The 23,716-nt window shown below is 39.6% G+C and overlaps 1 protein-coding gene across 2 annotated transcripts in view; it reads left to right on the forward strand.

Annotated features, from left to right (window-relative positions):
- LOC119783647 (protein sidekick-1-like) overlaps window positions 1-23,716 on the forward strand; it is a 433,545-nt gene that overhangs the window by 276,354 nt on the left and 133,475 nt on the right. For both annotated transcript variants that reach the window (XM_038285267.1, XM_038285266.1), the window contains exons 6-8: window positions 9,789-9,891; window positions 18,781-18,956; window positions 21,644-21,727. In XM_038285267.1, the coding sequence (XP_038141195.1) occupies window positions 9,789-9,891; window positions 18,781-18,956; window positions 21,644-21,727 (363 nt within the window). The remainder of the gene's footprint in view (window positions 1-9,788; window positions 9,892-18,780; window positions 18,957-21,643; window positions 21,728-23,716) is intronic.

Consider the following 23,716-nt stretch of genomic DNA (forward strand, 5'->3'; position numbering starts at 1 on the left):
ATCTCGTGTCGGCTTGTCTTATTACACATCTGTATCGAACGGAGATGACTTCCCAGCACTTTATCTCTGATTGAAAAACGAGAGAGAAAGCAAAAGAATGAGAAGGAGGAATAAAGAGCAGAGTCAATTACCACCTTTTCCTCCTTCTCTTCAAAGAAAGATCAAAGCTGAGCCCCTACCTTTCAACACCCACTCTCATCTTTGCTTCTACTCAACCCCCATCCCGTGCCTCCATCAGAGCAAGTCTGTTCATTTGTACTCACTACCTTTCTTTTGGAAATCCATATATTAATAAGTCCTACAGGTTGCTCTCAAAGCTGTACCAAATCAGATGTTATTTTTTTAGGTTCATCTAACCACCTTTTTCTATTATTTCTATTTACTTAGCAAATATTGAACATTTTAAGTTGAATATTCGTAGTCAGCAATTTTTTTTCTTGTTTGTTTTTCTATTCTCATGGGAGGCCATTCCAGTCATAAATCATACACACACTGCACTCCTCCACACATCTTTCAGACCATAAATCTTTCTTCACATAAAGTGCTGTACTTGTTTTTGTGAACACTATCATAGTAACTCACACACACTGCCATGCAATCTCCAGCAAGTCAGACGGCAGGTTGTAGAGAATTAGGCTGTGCACACTGGGGAGGAGTCATTTTGGAGGGAACAACAGTTTGAAAGGAGAAGAAAAATGTACCTGGTTTCAGCTTCCCAGTCACAAAAATTCTAATTTCTTTCTCTTTTTGTACTTTGCATGGACACTGGACTTAATATCCTAATTAGAGTAGAAGGGGAAAACTCATTTTGCACACCCACCATTCTGATGTTGTAGTCTGGAATTAATTAGCACTTCCATGTCTAGGATCAAAATGTCTTCAGATTTCAATATAGTGTGCAAGACAGAAAGAACAAATCCTGAAAAACAGGGGCTTCAGTAGGCCAAATACACTTCCTTAGATGTTCAAAAGAACTCTTAAAAAAACTCTTAAGCATGAACTATAGCTTATTGTTCCTTAGGTAAATACATGTTAAAGGTAGAGTGGAGGATTCTTCACTTAAAAAAAAAATATGCACATAAACAACCCTGTGCGCCTATTGAACACGTGCAAGAGCATGCACAAGCCCATTTCTCCTTGTGGACGCTCTGTTTAAAATTTCCTGTTCTCATAGCTCATACAAGCTTACTGTGTCCGATCGTCCACCCTAACCCCTAAATCCCTGGATCATTTTATAGAGCGGGGACTTTATAGTGGACTTTATAGTGAACTCGGTTAACTTACCGTTAAAACAGATGATCACTGCTTATTGGTTACTGTCGAGTTATTTTGGGGTTTGTCTGCCTGAACTCGACCAGGCTTGGCACAGAGGACGCAGGAAACAACTCAGATCAACTTAGTCATTTCTTTTATTTGACTTTTGTCATTTTCTGTTGAATCATAAGCAGGTTGATAACCTCAACAAAGAAAAGAAAAACAAACATATTAGTTCCACCATGAACCATAGTCACACATGCAAACATGTATAGTTCTCTATATTAGACTTAGTATAATACAGATTCAATTAAATTAAACATTCCTTCTCTTATTTATTTTCTCTCATTTTCTAATCTAATTTCTTAAATTAAATTAAACATTCCAATCAGTATCATCAATCTCATTTCATGATTTACTAGAACATAAGTGGGAAAATGAAGTAAAATACATACCAGTAGCGTCTCTGTGCTCCACTGACTCAACCACACCCAGGGCAAACAAACAAAAGGCCCATCAGCTGCTCAACCAAGGCTAATCAACCTAGAGCTTCTTGCTCTCTGCTCTCTCTCTGAACACCATGTGAACACTTAGGCTCTCTACTGCCCTCTGAAACACTCCATTCACAAAGTAGACATCATCACATCTCAGAGTGAAAAATAATAAAAGAAAAACATGAAAAATAAACAGCATACAGCACATAATCCAACACCTCCCACTTGAGCTCCTGGTTAATGAACCCAAGGAGGTCACACTATTGTCTCTTAATGTTGCTCCTCAATAGGAAGCAAAACCACCAGGCGTCTGACATCCCTGTGAACGATGGTGGAGGGGATTCTGGATGAGAGTTTATCTGTGTTTTTCCTTTGCTTGTGCAGTGTTCCTCCTTTACTCATTGGAACAGGGTAGCTTGGAAAAGTCCTCACATTCACATCCCTCACGACTCCTCTTTGGTCAGGATTTACACTGACAACTCTGCCAAGCTTGTATCGGCCTCTTAAAGCGTTTTGATCCGCCAGCCACACAAAATCTCCCACTGTGACATTCCTCTGCTTTGTGTGCCATTTGCTTCTGATGAATAGGTTGGGACCAGCCAGCTCACACCACTTTCTCCAGAATCTGCTGACTTCTTGCTGGATACTTTGGAGTCTTTTATACGAGTAGCCTTCAAACTGAAAATCTCCTGGATCTCCCTTTGGGCTGGCCCGACCAAGTAAGAGGGAGTTTGGGCTGACATACTCCACATGGTCTTCACGACTTTGAACTCTGGCAGCTATGGGCCGTTCATTTACCAAATTTGCTGCCATGAAGAGAAATGTCTGGAACTCTCCCCATGTAAAGACTCCATCACCACCAAGGTTATTTAAGGCTCTTTTGACTAACCGGACTGCTGCTTCTGCTGCTCCGTTTCTGTGGGGGGAGTCCGCTGGGTGGATCTTCCACGACCATTCTGTTCCATTCCCTGCAGCTTTAACCTCAAGCTCAGCTTTGTTCAGTTTATTTAGGAAACTTTGGAGCTCCTTCAGTGCAGGTTTGGCCCCCACAAAATTTGTCCCAGCGTCAGACCACAGCTTCCTTGGGTGCCCTCTGAGGGATGTGAATCTCTGATAAGCCAAGAGAAACCCTTCTGATGACTGGTCACTGACAATATCGGTGTGAACAGCTCTTGAAGCCATGCAGCAGAATACGATCCCCCAGATTTTTAGTTTAGTCCTCTTCTTTATCTCGTCTCTGACCTCATATGGTCCAAACAAATCAACACTCGTAAATTCAAATGGATTTGAGGAGCTCACTCTTTCTGGTGGCAGTTCACTCATAACTTGCTGACATTGCTTGGCTTGGAGCTTCCTGCAGATGACACAACTGTCAACCACTTTCTTTGCAAGTCTTCGACCTTTAATCACCCAGGCCTTCTTTCTCATCCTGAGAAGTGTTCCTGCCACACCTTCATGATTTGCATTGTGGGCCTCTCTTGCTATCAGCACAGATATCCACACCTCATATGGTATTATTGGCACTGCAGATTTATCTTCAGTGAATATCTGAACTCTACCTCCACAGACTAACAATCCAGATTCTTCATCTTTGTATACCACCAGTCTATTAAGAGCTGTAACTGGAAAGGTCCCACCTTCCTGAGCTTCAAGGAAGAGATGTCTAAGTGCATCTTCCCGCTCTCTCACTGTTAGCATAGGTAATTCATCTTTCAGTTGTCCTCTGCCTTCCACTTTAATTTTCAGCCACTTCTTAGCAGCTCGCTGGACCCAGGCAACAACATTTACTAACTTGTCTAGGTGACTGAATCTCCTAACCTCCACCAGACTCTTCAGCTGAGAGTCAGAGGGTGTCTTTTCTGGGCCAATTGTGGGATTTGTTTTGGTTTTGTTGGGATCTTTAAAGCTTCCCTGAGTGGTTGACAGGTTCTGCTCACTTTTTGCTTGACTTCTGGTCACTGCTGCTATGAAAGCTTTTCTCTGGAGCTTGTTTACACTTTCCCTGGCATGAGCAGCAACTTCTCCAGCTGACTTCTTGGGCCACTCCTCCACTGGCCACTTCAAAAACTCTGGCCCGTTTTGCCACACAGATCCTTCCTTCAGATCTCTTGCTGTGCTTCCTCTAGTCATTATATCGGCAATGTTCAGTTCCCCAGGAATCCACCACCAGTCTTCAATAGGTCCAGCTCTTTGGATCTCACCCACACGGTTTGCAAAAAAGGTCTGGTACCCATAGCTGTCCTTTTGAATGGCACCCAAGACTGTCTGGCTGTCCACTAGATGGAACCACTTCTCCACGTTCAGTCTCCCATGTCTCTCAAAATACTTCCTGAGCCTGGCTGCAAAAACGGCTCCACAGATCTCGGCCTTTGCCGCTTCTCCCTTTTGATCCAGTGGGGTCAGCTTGGCATTTGCTTCCACAAAACGGACGTCAACTCCTCTCTCTGTATCCCACCTCAGGTACATCACTGCTCCATAGGTTTTATCACTCCCATCTGAGAAGGTTATTCCCCACGGTTTCCCTCTCCAGTCAGCTGGTGTGATGCTTCTGTGGAATTTAATATGACCAAGCTCTACATATTCTTCAAATATCTTAATGGCTTCTTCTCTTAGACCTTCTGAAAGCGGTTTATCCCAGGTCTCTCGAGTCATCTTTCCACCTCCAGCCTCTTGGAAGGCCTTCCTTACAAGGATTGCTCCCTTCTGTTTTACTGGTGTGACTAGCCCAATTGGGTCATAAAGCCCAGCTACCTGACTAAGCAGCTCTCTCCTGCTCAGTGGATCAGGTGTTTCCAGTCTCACATTCTCCTTGTTAAGATGCTCACCCAGTCTAACCTTCCTTTTCCTCTTGGAAAAGTTGATTGATGTCATCATGTAAAGCATGTCCTCTTCCGCCTGATACCCAACACCCAGGGCCTTGTTGTCTTCAACCCTCATCTGGTTTGGTAGTATGATTGTTGCTGCTTTTTGCGCTGCTACCTCCAGCTCTTGTGGGATTCCCCCTGCAGCAACCTGCCTCCCACTTTGGCCTTACCACACCCAAGGCTTGAGAAAGAAGCCTCCTGCCTTCAAGATGTCCTCCACTCCTTGTGTGATTTTGATCAGTTCCTCCAGACTGTTGTGGGATGTTAGGATGTCATCCACATAGCTATCTTCTTCCAGAATCCTGCACTCCTCCTTCAGGTGAGCAAAGATGGATAGTCTTGCCGTCTCACGCATAGCGAGCTGTGCTATGCACCCAGCTGTTCTGTCTCCTATGTTGACCCGTGTGATGGCATATTCTTTTATATCTTCCTCTGGCTTATCCCTCCAGAGAAATCGGTGTAGATGCATTTCACGTTCCTCCAGCCACACTGAATTATACATCTTTTTGATGTCACCAAGGGCTGCATACACACCTCTTCTGAACCTTAGCAGGACAGCTCTAATTGGGTTTAAAACATCTGGCCCCTTTAAAAGAAGGTCATTCATGCTAACGCCTTTGAATTTTTGGCTACTATTCCACACCAATCGCACTGGGGTCGTGACTGAGCGAGGGTTAGGTGCTACCAAGTGGCTTACATACCACACCGGCCCCTTCCAGTTTCCTCTCATCTCCTCAGTGAGTTCCATGGCAGCATGACGTTCAACCATCTCATGTACTTGCACTGTGTATGCAGTTTTCCATTCAGGCTCTCTTTCCAATTGCCTTTCTGTTCTTAAAAATATGGCTTCCACTGCACTCCTGTTGTTGGGGAGAGAGGCAGGGTCTTCAACCCATGGATACCTTGCATCACAGTGTGGTGAGTTCACGTGAGTATCCTCCTTCTTGATGTACGTGAGACCTCTTTTAATGATCTCAAGTTCTTTTTCCTCTGCCAGGGTAATTTCTTTCCCTCCTGGTTGGCAGTTTCCACATCTGCATCTCCCACATCTCGGTTCACAGGCTGCCCCAATACTCTCCCATCTCCACCATTCAAGAAACTCACTGTTAGTGGCTCTTGTAAAATTTACATTAGCCTGATGCTCCTTTTTTAGGAGGGAATCCTCTGCTTCAGATGTGTCTCTGAGAATCTCCTCATATTTGACAGCAGCTGTTCTCATGGACCGGGCGAAGTGGGTTCTTGACCCATGGGCTGCCACTTCTGCATCTTCAAAGAGATCAGGATGTGCTCCTCCCACTGTCTTCCCGAGTGGACTCTCCCACAAGACGAGGTCCCCAACCACTCTCTTCCTTTGAGGAGCAAGCCTTCCCTCTCTGTGGCTGATAAGAAGCTCGACATCTTTTGGTCTTCTTAGCTCCTCCAGCTCAACCTCTGGGAAGAATTCTTTTAACCTCTCAGGTTCTATTACTTTGTGCACCTTGGCGATATCCAGCCCGTAGCAGACCATTTCATGTGCTCTTTCTTTGCCTTTGGGTGTCTTGATCCTGACTCTGAGAAGGTACCTCTTTGTGTTCACTCTGATAGTCATCCCACCAACACCATACAAAACCAAGGTTACATCTTCACTTCGTAACCTCAGCCTGTCAGCAGCCTTATGGGTAATGTAGTTTGTGTCAGATGCAAGATCCACCAGTGTTCCCACCTTCTGTCCTGCATTAGCGGTGACCTCCATCAGCATCAAAATAACAGGAAGCTCACAGTGCCCATTTCTCATCAAAAGCTCTGAATGTTTTTTGTTTGTGTTAGCTGACCGGGCAATACTGTTGGTGAATGCATTTCTGCATCTCTCTGCCATCTCAGGGGTAAGTTCAGACAGAAAACTTTCCTGTTCTTCAGTCAGCTTGCTTTTCCCCACACTGCTTTTCCTGCTGGTTTCAATGCTAACTTTGCTGTTGCTCCCAACTGGACAGAGGAGATACTGGTGATCAGAGGTTCCATCTTTGTTACAGTCTTTATTTCTGCACAGGTAGGTGTCCTTGCAAGAATTACTGTCACCATGCAATCCAAGGCATTTCTTGCATGCACCTAGCTTCTTTAATGCTACCTTTTTCTCCTGAAGTTTCAATCCTCTAAACTTCTTACAGAAGAAGATCTTGTCATGATGCCTCCAGTCATCACACACTGCACACACTTCCCCCATTTCTTTCTTTGCCATCTTGGTAGAAGCATAACTTTTCTCAGGTTTCCTTCCTGGGCAGTAGTCTGGTCTCTCTCTCTTCTCCACAGTTTTGAGCTGCTCAAGTCTCTCCAGGACGCCTTCCTGCTTTTTTAGGAACTTCAGGAGCAGATCAAAGTGGTTCTCTGGGGTGACATTATTGCTTGACTCTAGCATGAAGATCAACCAGTCTCTTTTCACAAAATCAGGTAATTTACTCTCTATTCTCCTGATGACCAACGGGTTCCTCATCGCACCGGAGCTCCCCAGCTCTGTCAGATCTGCTAGGGCTTTTTCCACAGTCTGAATTACTTCAATGACTTTCCTTGGTTGATTTCCCTTCACAGGAGCCATTTTCTCTAATTCTTCTAGGATTTCTAGGACAATTGTTGCCTTATTGCCGAACCTGTTCTCCATGACTCTGAAGATCTCATCAGCAGTAGTGTAGGTTGACAGTCTGAGATCCTTCATTATTTTGTCTTCAACGCTGCTGAGGAGTTGAATTTTCTTGACCTCTGCTGACCCAGATGGCTCTCCTTGTCTCTGAAGATTCTCCCAATCCTTTTTCCATCTGTGATAATCTCTGTTGTTTCCACTGAAGGTTGGAAGAGCTGTCGGTTTAATCCTCACCATAGGTGCTGCTTGTATTGGACCTCCAGCCACCACATTTGCAGGCTGTGCAGCACTTGCTTCCTCTGCAACTCTCCGTGCAGTGGCAAATTCAGCTTTCCTCAGTTCAAGCCTACTGCTGGTTCCTTTGAGATCTCTGATCCTCCCATCAAGATCTCTTTTCTCCAACCCAGGGATCCATCGCTCCCACTTCGACATGGCCTTGATGACCTCCTTCATCCTCTTCTCCAGGAGACTTAGATGCTTTACGAGGCTCTTTGGCAAAGCATGCCGGGATATATCTGCCTCTTCTGAAGCCTTACTTTTCTTCTCATATGCTTCGTAGACACTTTTTCTCTTACAAGCCTTCGGCCATTTTTAAAGAGCCGCGTTGAGAAAGGTGAGCTTCAAAGGCTGTCTGAAACCGAAGCTCACCACACATATACGCCAGAAAGTTCGCAGTTTTCACTCATTAAGAAAACCAAGACATATCCAAACCAACTTTGCCCTGTGTGAAAAAAAACAGTCTCATATTTAACATGTTTTGCCCCTCTTGGCAGTGACAACTGGCATCAATATGTCTGAGTAAATTCTCAGTCATCTGACACATCATGGCAACCTCCAAACAGGCTTAAATTGAAAGGCAGCTGGACTTTCATTTAGTTTTTTTATGAAGACATTTCAACATCTATCCAGGAGTCTTTGTCAATTCTGTCGGCTCAAACCAGAGCAAACTGTAATTGCAACACTGATGTTTTTATGCAGCATGGAGGTCTACCCCGCAAAGCACTTTCCAAATCAGATGCAACTGGCACCAAGCATTTGCAATAACAGGCAATCATTCTTTCTTGCCCATGCAGAGCAGCAGTGGCCGTAGTCAGTCCTGAAGGGCCAATTTTCTGCATGTTTTATAGTTCATAAAGGGTTCTTCAATTCCAGTCATTGTGGTAGATTTGTCCGTGCTTCCAAACACCTCCTCAGTATGCAATCAAGTTCTCCCGAATACTGCTAATGACCTGATTATTTGACTAAGGCAGTCATTTCAAACTCTAGTGCTCGAGGGCCGCTGTCCCACAACCCTTAGATGCGTCTCTGCTCCAACACACGTGACTCCATTATACGCTCATTAGCAGAGCATAACAGTGAGGAAGTTTAGCTATTTCATTCAGGTGTGTAGGGAAAGAAACACACTAAAAGTTGCAGGACAGGGGCCCTCAATGATTAGAGTTTGTGGCCACTGGATTAAATTGTGTTGATGCAGAGATAAAAGGTGCAGTACCTCGAGTACCTTGAAGAACCATGATTTAGATGTTTCTCTGAAAATTAAGGTATTCGAGGCATGAGAGGCTGGAGTTAAAGTGCTCATTCAGAGGTGAACTTGTTGATATGCATCTGATCGTCTTGCCTCGTGACTCGAGCTTGAGGCCACAAACTAATAGCTAAAGTTTCTTCCTCACTGATTGGACATTGCCTAAGAAAACTTTTTAAGCATGCATGTTGTGAGTTTGTGTTGCACTCCAACAGCATCAGACTCAGGGCAATGAGCCATTGGACTATATCAAACACTGGTTATTTGCTTTAATAGATAAATGTAATTTTCAATTGTTTTGAGGCATTATTTAGAATTGTAGTTTTCTGAATTGAACATGGAGATAGGCACCAGTACCCCTCACCACACTGCTTGGGATAAGCGTGATGGAAAATGGATGGATGGCTGGATGAATTGAACATATTTGGAAAGTGTAATTTAAGGCCCAGTATGTGTGAAGGATTATATTTTTAACATGGATTTTTGTATTTCTTTAAGCTTGTCATGCTATTAATGTCTCCAGTAACACTACTATTGCATCTACACAAAATGTATTTACCCTTTTGACCTTTTCTGAACACTATCCAGCTGCAGGGAGAGATGTTTTGAAATCACTGCAGGGTAACAATATTGTCACCATTCTACTTTCACATTAAATTTACTGTCAAAAATTGTCCACCTTCATCGTTTCAGTAGATTTCGAATAAGTCATGTTTGAAAGAAACTGACCATTAAGCACCAGGTATCATGACATAATTCATTCTTTTTGTTGGTAAAATGAAGAAATTTCATTGCAGAGAAACTCAAAAGTCTTTTTTGCAATTTTTTTACTTCGTTTTTGAGATAAACGTGAGTGTGCCCTTTAATATTTAAACTTTTTGTGATAAGTAATACATATTTTGTGATGAGTAATAAAAAAAATCACATTGCGGCATATGGTTGTATAAGTGAAAAGAATGTAGCTCGGATCTATGTTTGTGGATATGGTGCTGGGTGTGCAAGTAGGATTTATGAGGTAAACATTCACTTTTTTTTTCCTTCAGGTCCTGAGTCAGAGCATGTAGCGCCAGCAATTGTGATTGGACCTAAAAACACAACAGTTGTACTGGGGAAAGAGGCTACGCTGGAGTGCATTGCCAACACAAGGTACATGTCCTTTGTGTTCATTCATAACTGTATTCACAAGTGTGAGTAATTCCAATTTTTCCAGGCAACCCTGTATCCTTCCAGGAAAGTTAGAGGTCTCTTTGCAATCTTGTAGCTCAGTGACTGTATACAGGTATTGTACACAAACTGCAGAATCCATCTCTTCAAAAGACGCTTTACATCAATTTCTATGTGCCTTATATACAGTGGTGTGAAAAAGCATTTACCTCACACCCCTGTGTTTCAGATCATCAGACAAATGATATGTCAAACACAACACAAGTAAACATAAGATGCAGTTTTAAATGTATAATTTTGTAATTAGGAACAAAAATCAAAACCCATAAGGACTTATGAGAAAGTTGATTGCCCCCTAAACCTTATAGCAGGCTACCCTCTTTAGCAGCAAGCACTGCAATCAGTAGTATCTATCAATAGTCTTTTTTAGCACTGTAAATGAATTCTGGCCTCGTCTTCAACTAATTTTTGTATATTTTTTTTAATTTGGCCAGATTCCAAGACTTTTGAGCATGAAATACCTTCTTAAAACAGCATCTCTATAGGATTCAGGGCAGGACTTTGTTTTTCTTTAACCATTCAGAGGTGGACCTGCTGATATGCTTTGAATCGCTGTCCTGCTGCAGAACCAAAGTTGGTTTTAGCGAGAGTTATATTTAGGGAAGGGTAGGGGGGTGGGGCATGACCCTGTTTAATAAAACGAAAATAAGGGATTAAGTTGAAATGTTCTGGATATTTGAGCCAGATTAGGTTTCACGGAAGCAGTAATACAACAGTTATTAAAGTAAACGTGTTTTTTGTGCAGCTAGCTTGCTTCCAAACAGCTTAATAGCCAGGATAACTCAAACCTGAGTGCCATACATGCAGGGTCAGCAGTAACACTGAACAGAAACCAATGACTTCTTCTCCTTCCTCTTTTTCTTGGGACCATTGGCTGGTGGTGGCAAACATTAATAGACATTATCGCCATCTACATTGGCAGAACTGGAGTATCGGACCAGCCTAATTAGGGATACAAGTTGTCGATTAATTAATTAAAAGACTTTGTGTTGTTTTCATCACCAGAACCAGGATCTAGTTGTTCTCAGAGGAATTTTAGGACTTGGCTCCATGAAGTTGATTAACTTGTGTAAGCCTATCCTGCTTATTGTTAGCATGACTTTTTCTATCATGTTAGAAATATTTTGGTTAATGCATTACACCTTTCTATTATCACATCCTTCCAAGCTAAGCAGAACATTTCTGCTGTTTCGCAGTACAAGATGTCTAAAACATTTATATTTAGAAACAGAATCATGTAAAGTCCATTCCACATCCTTGGTGCTATGAAATAGTGTAAATAATCCTGAACTGGACTGGACTGTGGCTTAATTTATTTCTGCTGGCATTACTTCTCTTGCAAATACCATTGGGTATTGGGATTACAACATTCCTTGTAAGGGGACATTATCAGTTAATCAAATAAAATAAATGTTTGCATTAACTGGCCATTAATCTTAAATTGATTTTGTTTTATCCCTAAACTGAATATTTAACCAAATATTAAAAGAAAGCCATACGGTTCAGGTAAGAGTAAGTTATGGTTAGGCCTGTCAAATAAATAAATTTTTTATGTGAATTAAATAACATGAATACATCTTATTGCTTCCAAACCTGTTCCTGTACCTAGATTCCTTTAAAAAATAGGTTTCCGTTTGTTTATATAAATAACAAAATGATTGGAATACCAGTATGATGATAAAAAAATATAATATCTGCTGTTAAATAAAGATTTTTATTCCAGATGTACTCAGGAATGGAACCTGGGTATCTGCACTGAAATTAACAATTTAGACCGCTACACCACAGAAATATAATACACATTTATAATCAGATCTCCATATGTTACTGTAGTGACTTTCATTGTTTTAATCCTCAGGATAATAGTTTTTTTATTTGATTAAAGTTACAACTCCATGAATTATTACATTTGCAGTTATGCGCTGGGGTAGAGAATGAGTATTTTATTCTGTTAAGGAATTTAGTCAAGACCTCATGGTGTCTTGCAGAAAACTGATGACCTGTTTTTAGCTTGATTAATTTCACCTGGCCTGACATCGTCTCACCTGGCATTTGTTGAGAGGGTGAATCCAGGAGGTACTCCTCAGGTTGTGTCTAGTCTGGCTCTAATCCTGGGATTCCTGAATTCAGCTTTTGTGAAATAAGCCTAATGTCTCTTCCAATTTTTTTTTCCCTTTAGACCATAAATTCAAAAAAAAAAAGTACTTGGTTTTTACTTGATTGCCTTTTCACTTTTTTATTTTTTTGTGGATGTTCTTTAAAACCAAAACATGACAAGCATTCAAAAACCGAGAAATCAGCAACAAGCAAACATTTTAAATCAATTTTATACATTCACTTTGTAAAACTGTTGTTTTGTTGGAAAAGAAAGAAGTCAGGTTTATACCAGTACCAGGTTCATAGACAAGTCTAATTACACATCAGCACCCACACTATGCACTTGTATAAATACAGACTGATCTTTGCCAAATGAAATAACAGTTCTTACTAAACTTGATATTAGAAAAATGTATTTGCTGAAAATGAACCACATCTAATTACTTATTGAATTCTGTAAAGTCAACAGCTCAATGCTTTCAGCTGGGTGTCTCTAGATAGAAAACGTTTTAACCGATCTGTCTGCATCATTTGTCTGCCGTGAGATGATGGTTTTCTGAGTTAGAGCTATATGACTTAACTGAATTCAATTAGATTAATTATCTCACTTAAACTAAGTTATTTAAAGCTATATAAAATAAAACTATTACACATATTAGTAAAAAAAATCTGCAGTCTAATTCATTCATTCAATAAATCTCAACCCTGTTTAGTTTAAGATTTTTTCCATGTCCATTCTTTATGTCTGAAAGGTAACACTTTGCGTAGATATTTCAAACATGCTCTCCTATTCCCCTCAACCTAGACTCAACCTAAATAGACAAAATGCCTCCAAACCTTTTATTGTGCTGAAGATGATTACAATAGTACATTTGTCAATAAGAGCCCTAATTGGCTTCCCACAGGGGGGTTAAGGGAGCAGAAGTGAATCCTAACTTCAATCAGGCAAAGTACAGCCACAGCGAGAAGCATTTAAAATTGGGGTAAAATTTGACCTTCCTAAAGGAAGTTGGGGTTACTCCCTGTTTTGTGTGGGCTGAATTGAAGTGAGTTCATCAAATGAGCATGCTAAAGAACCATTTGTATGTTCTTATGTCCACCACCCACTGGGCTGAAGGTGTAGTGCAGTTTCTATCGTACTGATTGTCGTAGGGCTTCCAGAGTAATGGGAAAGCACGCTGATGAATTACCCAGGATTCGTTTTACCTGTTGAATACGAAGCCTGGGGTTTTAAACGCTACTGCTTCCAGTGAAAAAAGGGCTTACGTAGAAAATGTGAGCTAAAGATATGGTCATAAGGTAATGCTACACTTTGCCACAACACCATAGTCACAATGAGAGTTTACTATAAATACTGTCAGTGTCAAAGTAAAGTTAGACAAACATGTCATTTTCTGAAATATTACGTCAGTGAAGCAAAGAGGATCGGATATCAAGCTTCCAAGTAAAAACAAAAACTATATTCAGCAGGTGGGGCTTTGATTGAGTCAGTGTAGTTCAATATTTTCCACATTCCCTCACGTCTAAAGATTGATGATTTTTAAGAACCTTTAGTTCTCCATGGTTTAACTACTACCAACAAATATAAAGGCAATGCCTGAAACTCTAGAAAAAATTTGTGAAAGTTTGACTTGTACAAAAATGAAAATCGGCAAAATGGCTTACTTCCTATTGCCTTTATGTCATACTTCCAAGATCCTTTTGCCTTGATTTTTGAAGATCTACCTTTGTACCTTATGTCAAATTTCTACAACATTTGGTTTGGCTTATCTGTAGGCAATGTTAAACCTTATGCTCCAATTTTTAATTCCTTAAAGGCGGGCATACACTGAGCAAGTTTTTACCCTTTTCAGGCTGACTCTCCAGTTCAGTCCTGCAGTATACATGGGGTAACCGGGGACAGGTAGCCTCTCATGACAACCTACCAATCAGGAATCGTAAGGTCGGGGAAAATCAAACATGTTTGAAAATTATTCGGCTCTGGTGAGGTTCTTGTGAGCAAATCCTGCTGTTGAAGCAGAACTACGAACATCTTTTCCTTCTTGTTCTTCTACGGTCTAAGTTTGGCTTCCAGATTGATGAGTCCAACCAGCGCCATCTCTCAGCACTCAGTCCAACATGTGGTTTTTGGATGTACAGTGTGAGCAGTTACAGTAGATCACATCAGAGCGTCGGGCTGTGCAGTATAAGAACATGGATCATGAGCTGTGAACTTTTAAACCCTGCAGTTTTGTTGTACAGTCTGAGCTGTAGCTGAGTACAAAGATTTAAAATATTGTACAGTGTATGCCCGCCCTTAGAAAACATCCATTTTTCTCTGGGGACAGTACTGATATATTTTGAATATGTTAGAGCCTAAAAAGAAAGCCAATTTAATTGCCAGGAGAATAATAAAGAACATTAAAAATACAAAAGACCTTCGCAGCGCTTAGCTGCTCTGGGCTCATTGATTGCTGAAAACGTATTTTGTCCTTAGAAAATTTCTACAGATAAAATTTGATAACATAAATGCATTTACAATTTCTATGGCCTAAATGCTCTCCTTAACTGAGCTTCCACATAATTTAAAACAGTTCATGACACTTATATGCATTTTGAAATGTTGTGGGAAGAGAGTCATTTATTTATTTATTTTCCCACTTTGAACTGTATGTATTCACCTATCTACCCTGATGAGCAGTCACACACCATATACCATTCACAGGAAAAGATAGAACCTAACTAAAGAAATAGAAATCTTATAAGCAGCACTCAAAAATAAACATACATTTATTGAACTCGAACTCTTTTACTTAAGCTTGAACACAAACATATGCAATCTAACATTCAAACATTTTCATATAGATCAAAACCCAGATGAGTCTCTCCCCATTTACCCCAAAAGGAAACTTAAAGCCGGCATCTACAAAAAAAAACAGTTCAGTTCGGAGCAGGCCCCGAAGGGGCGCACGTGCGCTTTTTTCTTACCCGACGAACATCCCCAGGAGGTGGATACCATTCAAAAAACCCCAGACAGCGTGGGTAAAACTCCTCTTAGCAGCAACCAGTCCTGCTATGCGGAATCTTCTTGCCCCGTGTCTGGAAATCAACACACAGTCTCCGCTCCTTGTGTTAGCTAGCCGCTAGCAAATTAGCTGGATCCTGCTAACTCTGGCCACTGTTCTAGCAACCAGAACCGCTTCACTGGTTGAGTTGGTCACTCACCCAGTCCACCATCATCCATCTGATGTCCGAAAGAGTTCTGTCCGCACACCTTCTTTTCACCAGACAAACGCAATCATCCACCCGGGTTGTGTCGTTACGCTGCGGGCATCCCGTCGCCTGCGGCCGCCATCCTGCTCCTCCCTCTCTCTCTTCCCCCGGCTCCAGCTCCCCATTTCGGTTCCTCGTACTTCTCTTTTTTTCCTTTCTCTCACTCGGTTTGGCTCTTCATCTTAACATCACCTTCTACTTAAACTATCATTTATAGCAGTTAAACATTTCTGCAACTTTTATCACAGTTTTGAGTAAATCATACATCAATTACACTTTACATATTTCAAAATAATAAACAAATGAAACTTACATATTTCAAAATAATAAACAAATGAAACTTTAACATTACATATATTAAACTTCTTAAAGTTCCCTCTAGTCCCAAATGAACCTAATCATTCTTTTATCATTAATGCTTTTTAACATAACACTTTTAACCTCTTCATACCCTTTAACTTACTTATGCTTTTTAAACTATTTATACTCACAGCCACAAACTATTATAACTGTAAGCTGAACTCCCAGGGGTTACATGTTGTTTGCTGCACATTATTTGACCTGTTATCTTGTGTTTTAATTTTTTTAGGCGGCTCTGTTTTAAAACTTTCTTTAACAGTTTATCAATAGAACTTGACACACATTTGACTAGTGGGCAGCCTTTAAATTGTGAAATTAAAAGCAATTATCAGACATATTAGAGGAGCAGAACTTGCTTATAGCGGAGGTTAAAAGTAACAGATGTCATGTCAACCACACAAAACAACATTATCATTAGATCTGAAATATTTAATTCAACAGAAGGCAATCTGGTCTTCTTACTGTGCTCTTCATCTGCATACAAATAAGCCCACAGTTTATTTATTATTTTCAAAGAGAAACAATAGCTTCCTCATTAGCTATGTCTGCCTTCCAAAAGCATTCACTGAAGCTTACATTACGAGTTTCTAACCCCAAACAGAGAGAGAGGGAAAAGAAAAAAAAAACTTGGAAAAGTTTGACAGCACTGAGAGAGCAATCACTGAAATCAAATGCTTTGCCAAAGTCTATAATCATCTGCTTTCCACAGTCAATAATTACTGGGTGCTGTAGATGCACCACTGTAGTCCTGGTTGAAGGCTGAAATTATTAGAAGCCTAGTGGAAAACAAGTAGAGGCTAATCTTGACTGTACTTCAATAAAATGCAATTTTCCATGTGTATATATCTGGCTCAACTTTTTTCTTCCTTTGTGCTAAAGTAATTATAGATCTCCATTTGACTTTACAAGAACAGAAAAATGTGTTCTCTTACAAAAGTATGTAAAAACTCTAACAACTAAATTGTATTTTTAGGTTGGCTCATTTCACATATTTTGCAATGATTTAATATTAGAACAAACCTTTGCTAGTTTTAGACAAAAAATAATTGTTCCATTCATTTTACCACTATTAACAGTACCATACTTGACTTACTTTCAAGCATGATATTGCTGCCACCATGCTTGATAGGCAGTACAGAGGTCTTTTTTAGTCTTAGTGGTGAAATAGTCAACTATTGGTTTAGTTAACCGTAAATCATTTCTGCAGAAGACATTTGCCTTATCTATGTGGGAAGATGCAGATTTCAGTCAAGCCTTTTTTTTCTATACGGTGGGTGGTTTGGGTCAGATGGTTTATTTTATTTTATTTTTTTTAAAGGGGAAAACAGGGTTTAATAAAACACGAAGTCAGACTTAGACAGAATTGGATGTTCTATTTGTAGTCCCATTGCCTTGATGTTAAAAATCAATAAAATATAAATTCAAGAAAGACAGTTCGTAAGGACGATAGAATTGACCTAAACAAATCCTGCTGGACAATAATGCATCTTGCTGAGACTATAGGATACAATAGAAATATACAAAGCAGCACAAAACTAATTATATTAATGTTAACCGGTATATAAATCCACAAACAATATTTTTTTAGATTTTTAGTGATATATATTCATATATATAACTTTATATTGTTCATTTTCAGATTTTCTCTGGAATCAAGTATTTTTCCTGAGCACTTCCCACAGGCTTGGACACAACCGGATGTTGCAACATTTATCACAACTTGTCCTAAAATGGTTAAAACAGGATAACAATAAATCAAACCACAATCTTGGTCAAAATGGTCCTAATTATCCCACAAGGTGTGATCAAATATTCCTCTTGCTATAAGATTTATGATAGCTGAAAAAGTATGTGGTTAGTGTGCTATTTTTCTCTGTGTACTAAAGATTCTGTTTTCTTTTATTTATTCTTCTATAATCATCAATACCCTATTATCTTTATCTCCAGCAGTCATTAGGCAAGAGGAAGAGTAGATCCCAAGCCCAGAACAGGGCAAAAAACCATGCACACACACATAGACATAAAGGAACCTACCATGCAGCAATGGGTAAATCATTATAACGACTGAATTAATAGTAATGGAATCTTTATATAAGTCTTTATTCATGATTTTACCTCTATGGGGATTACAAATATATTTTATGTTGTCTTTACAGCTCATTGCTAATAATAGCTCCCATGCATTCTTGAAACGTATTGGCAAATGTCTGAAGATGATCTTCATGTGAACATCAGACCACATCTGTACATTTGACAGAATAATCACAGAGTTATAGAACATACCAACTACTGAGGGACCGCTCTTTAAAACAAAAAACAAGCTTTCCTTTAAATGATGAATAATTCCGATTTCATAATTAAGAGCAACTTAATATCCATAAACTAATTAATCAATCCATTTCCTGATTGTTTTGTGTCATTAGTCCCATTTAATTTTGCAAACTTGTAATAATTAAATCACGTTGAAATTACAATACACTCTCTTTAAGTACTGCCTTAATAATATTTAAGTTCTTTGATATGTTATTTTTAGCTCTGCATTTGCTTTATGTCATGTAGTTCATTTTTCACTTTCAGTTTGTAAACACATGCTGTTTATTGACCTACCTGAGGATTAGCTCCCTGTACATTAAGTCATCTGCAAACGTTAAGACAGCTTATATTTAAATTGCTAAAAGAAAACATAAAGAATTTAAGTCACAGTAGCTGATGGAGGCATAAAAAACCCCAAAACACTCTAGAGATGTGCTCTCATGAACAGATGCCTTGATTTATTATTGCTGTCTTACACAAATACAGACATTTATAAGAATGGTGTTTTGATGTTGTTTATCCAAAACAAAATTCCATTTTCCATGAAAAGCCATTTCCCTTCTGAGAATTTAGAAAAACCGATGAACGTTCCCTCATGCTGAGCAGAGCTGACGGCTCTGATATACAGACTGTCATCTTTCATTTTCTGCCTCATTGACAAATAAACTGATGGATTTAATATGTCGTAATTGCCTTCAGCCACCCTATTCCGTTTTATTCCCAATTCCCTTTGGTTCTTGCTCCGCTCTGTTTTTAAAAACAAACACTGCTCTGCTTTTCCTTTCCCAGACCAGTTGACGGCCTTGCGGTGTCATGGAAACGTGATGGACGTCTGCTGGCCAGTGGGCATCGGCTTATTGTTCCAGTTGCCACCACCGCTGATGCTGGGTTGTATGTATGTGAAGCGTTGTTTAACAACAGCACAGCCAAACCCATGGAGGCCAGGGCATACCTTACTGTAATGGGTAAGGAAAACACCCTGTTTTATATAGAGATGGATGTTTTTAACTCTGACATACATTACCTGGTTAGTTTTCACATCTCAATACTTACTTAACCCTAACTGTAACCCATAAAAAGAATCACATGTCCCGCCGAGACTGTGTGACCTCAGAAGAGTGACTCTGCAAACAGATTTGCTGCCACTCGCCTTACGCTTAACATCAGTTTCCATGATTGTCCAGGGCAGGCCCCTGAAGCCCTCATCATGCAATTAATTTGGGTTTTCCTGTACGCTTATAGCTCCAGGCGCTGTTTTATTTAGTTTATTCCACCATTCATTGTGACTCATTCACCTCAGAGTATGACTGATTGCTCAAGGCACAGCCTGTCAGCTCCAGGACTGTTCAAGCTGAATCTTTTTGTCTGCGCCCACCAGTAAAATGTCTGCTCTGGTCACAAACTGCTGTTACAATGTCCCCCTTGAACTTGTAACAGAAAGAAGAGCAGAAAAATTGAGTAGAACAAAAATGAATTGTGATTTTTGAAAAATAAAGCGTGGCAATTATATTTAACCCTCGGTTACTCTGATACCGCTAAATAAAATGCCAGTGCCTATAGAAGGCCCCTATATAGTGAATGAAATCAACCTTCGTGTGATTAAAAAACACATATTATGAAGACCAAGATGCTAAAAACATATGAGACTCATGGTATCTTTAAAGGAGCTAGACAGAATCTGTTAACTTGTTACCTGATGATTGTTGATTTTACTAATCTTGACTTTATGAAAAAGGGACAAGGGATTCCTGTTTGTAATTTACAACAAGCAATATTAACAAAAACAGCCAAAATATTCTATAAGTCTGCTGAGATGAGATCAAAACTGAACATTACAGCCACATAATTAACCTTATTTGTGGGTATATAACAAATGACCCTGAAAAGACCCTAACCAGAGTGATAGGTTTAGGGTAACTGCATTATGCTGTCTGATCCACAGGCTAAAGAAATGAGCTTAATACATAATAATCCTGGAGGCTTCAAAAAGGTTGGTATGACACCAACCTTAAACATGCAGCTACATGCAGGGCTGAAAAAAGATCGACCCATTTAATCTATCTGAACTTTGTTCATTTGGAAAAGATGTATGGGGGAACCTCAGTGGCAAAAGCTGGCAAAAACATGCACCAAAATACTTGTTAATATTTTTGCAGATTAGTTTGGTTCTCCAAATGACTAAATGGTGCAAATCACAGGTGCACACAATAATCATCACTATTTTGTTGGTCTAGTAAATAAATTCCCAACAGTTTCCAGTTTGTTGTTTCAAACATACCAACACATGTAGGGTGTGAAAGCCTTTGGAACACATTTTATATTTAAGCATAAACACATCTTTTCATGTCCTTTGTGTTTACTCTCATTCGATTTAGTGCCACCAGAAAAGAAAAAAAAATGCACATGCTCTTTCACTCAGCTTCTAGATTAGTTTTGTTCCCTGGAGTCGGTAATTAATGGGAGAACATGGAAAAATTCCCGAATCAAAAATCCCTGATGAAAATCCACTCCTGTGCTCGATGTGTGCACAGAGACACACAACAAGTGAGAAAGTAAGGAGCATGTGATTGATGAGGCGAAACTTTTCTCCCCCAGTTTGTGAGTTTCCTTTTGATCTTCTGCGATTGTCGGAGCAAAGGAGCATCTAAGAAGAGAGCACGAACTACCCATGCCTACAGAATACTGAGTCAGAAAAAATCTGCCTGAATATTGATTCTGTACTCGTACTCTTTCTGTGCCCCCCTTCAATTCACTCCCTCACTATGTAGAACCAATTTTTGGACCCTCTTCTTCCATCTCTCTGTGTTCCCAGTGCAATCACTCTCTCCACATTATCTACCTTCATTAGGCCAGCAGCTCTTTTAAGGCCTGCCTGACAGCAGAAAAGTCTGCATGGATTCATTTGTATCCGAGGACTAGAGACTGATGAATACATTGGTACAGATCTTTTTTTCTGGAACAAGCTCAGTAGACCTTGGTGTAATAAGAAGGATTCCTAAACAGAATAGTGTATGTCTCTCTGCCTCAAAAGTATTCATTATTATTTTATTTCTTTTTTATTTTGCCCTGATTTGCTTATAATTATGCATGACTCTGCCTCTTCCTTTTGTGTATTGTACAGGCAGATAAACAGTAAATATCCATTGATGGCATTCTAGTTAAAATGTCAAAACCATGTGTGCAAATTTAGACCCTGAAATGAAATTTGAATTTATTTGTGGAGTAGATACAATAATAAAGGTCCAGTTTTTGATTTAGTTCATTATTAAGGTTGTTTTATTATTTTTTTTGGCATTTTAAGGGAGTAGTTGTTCTTATTTGGTAGACTTTTTTTTTGTTTTTTATCCATATAGGTCTCAGCTTATGTCAGCGTTTAAAGCAGTTCTAGCGGAGATGTTTGTAGGAAGCCATTATTATTGGCAGAAGAATAGAGCAGTTAAAAGGGGGATTGTTTCCCTAGGGATAACTAGAGAATGTGTTTCTCTGAGATTGCATGGAAGTCAATTCACCAGTAACACAGAAATGGAAATCTGTGTTCAGCACCACTTGGGTAGAGGGTTTTTATTCTGCTCTATTTTTTTTAAATATACATTTACCTAAACTTAGTTGGACAAAAAAATGTATTCATAAAACCTTTTTTTTTTCTTTCCAGCGCCGCCTTCGCTGACTGTTCAACCTAAAAAGAAAATCTTTGCTGATCTCGACAGAAATGTAGAAATACCCTGCCAGGCTTCAGGTACAGAGCTTCTATATGGTTTGTATTTATGTAAGTGCCTTAGACAAACCAGGATTTATCTAGTGATGTTCCAATCAAGACTTCTTATCTCCACTAGAAATCTAATTTAAGATTAGATTCTGTACAAAAGAATCATCATTTGTGCTTAAATTTACATATTATTTGGCTTACAGAGCTGCAGTCTTCAATAAGCATATGTAATGTGGTGAGAAGAAATAGATGTCATTTCCTGGATTCTGGTGCATTTGAATTTGTCAAACATCTACTTTACCTACACTGGTAACCATTGTGTAGTTTAGGCTTTTAAATAGGTGAACGCTTCCATGAAGTTCATACAACTGACTAGAAGGCGTTTCATGGAAATATTAATTATATTAGACATTTTATAATTCATGTTCAACTGCATAGCAGCCTTCACGACAGCAAAGAAGCTTTGTCCTCTGTCCGTGCCTCTGTCTCACTCTCAGTATCTAGCTCCTGTATCAAGACAGATAGGGATGTTTTAAGCATTTTATTTTTCTTCTGTTACTAACTAAAATAAGTTGGCATTTTTCCTATTTATGTACAGTAGAAATACTCATAACAACATATATGATTTTAATTTTGACTGGATTTTAACTGGTTAAATTAAGGTTCTGTTAAGAAAAGTATAACGCAGTGATTTGAAAACTAAAAATTAAATAGGCCTTTTTGAATAGCTGTGTCTGACAAAGGGTGCACACGTGTGTGTGAAGCTGACACTGTGTGGTTTGGGGTTTTAGTTTTGTTTACAGTAAGGTTTGCATTTGCAGCTCTGGGGGAGAGAAACAATTTTTAAGTTTATTCTGGATTTAATTCAGTTTCATCATTCCCCTGATGACAATGAAAAAAAACATGGCATTGTTTATGCGGGTGGGTGGGATATGTGGCAAGCATCTGGTGGAACCTGCATTGTGTTTCCTATCCTGTGCCATGCAGCTCCCATACCACACTCTCATCCTGAGACACAGGATGCTTCCAGTAGTCGATCTGATATTTGTTGGCAGCTGAGAGAAGAGGCAAGCTTGCCTTAACTTCCTGAGAAAAAAGAGTTGTTGTTGGGTCCTCTGCTTCATCAGGTGGAGGTGCTCTCAGTCCACAAGAGGTTAGAGGAAATGCGAATGCCCAGGATCTCTATGCTGTCCACATGCTTCACACCTCCCCCTGTATGCAGAGAGGAGCGTGTTCAGTTTTCCCAGTCCCCCTCTAATCCACTGTGATCTGTTTAGTTCTGCTTGCATTGAGGATAATGTTATTGTTTGAAAACCGCCGTGTCAGATTTTGGCTCTTGTCTCTGTAACGGTTCTCATCATTGTTGGATATGACCTCCACCATAGTGGTGTCACGAATAAACCCCACAACCATATTTGTTGTGTGTCTGGTTGTGTAGTCGTGTATGAAGAGAGTAGAGGTTAGGGTTAAGAAAGCAATCATTCGGTATGCCAATGTTGAGGATCAATGAGACGGATGTGAATTTCCTTCTCCTGACCCCTCTGAGGCCTGTTATTGAGGAAGTCACTAATGTAATTGTTTGCTTTTTAGCTAGACTGCAGAACATGCATCCTATGTGAGACTGGTAATTTAGCCATTAGATATATGTATATTTACTGGGACTGGTGGTTCTCAATCATGCTTGACATTACCCAGTCTGCACTGGCAATATAATCTGTAACATAAACACATTTACTCATGCAAACCAGAATAAATTTGGGGCCAAAAAATAAAATTTTTTTCTCACCCTAATAAAATAGCATACCAAACACAATGTGCAGATGTTTAATAACTTTTTTTTTTTTCTGAGAAAATAAATGTGTTTACATCCTTTCTGTTATATCACGTGTTTGTGCACGATCGGTCCCAGCATTGGGATCCTACCCAACTTCTGAATAAATGAATGAATAGAAATGTAGTGATCTCACAATGGAGAAATTCACTTGTGACATTGGTTCTTATAAAAAAAAAAACAAGGTG

Source organism: Cyprinodon tularosa, unplaced genomic scaffold, assembly GCF_016077235.1.
Source record: "Cyprinodon tularosa strain WSP-4 unplaced genomic scaffold, ASM1607723v1 ctg21, whole genome shotgun sequence".
NCBI lineage: Eukaryota > Metazoa > Chordata > Actinopteri > Cyprinodontiformes > Cyprinodontidae > Cyprinodon > Cyprinodon tularosa.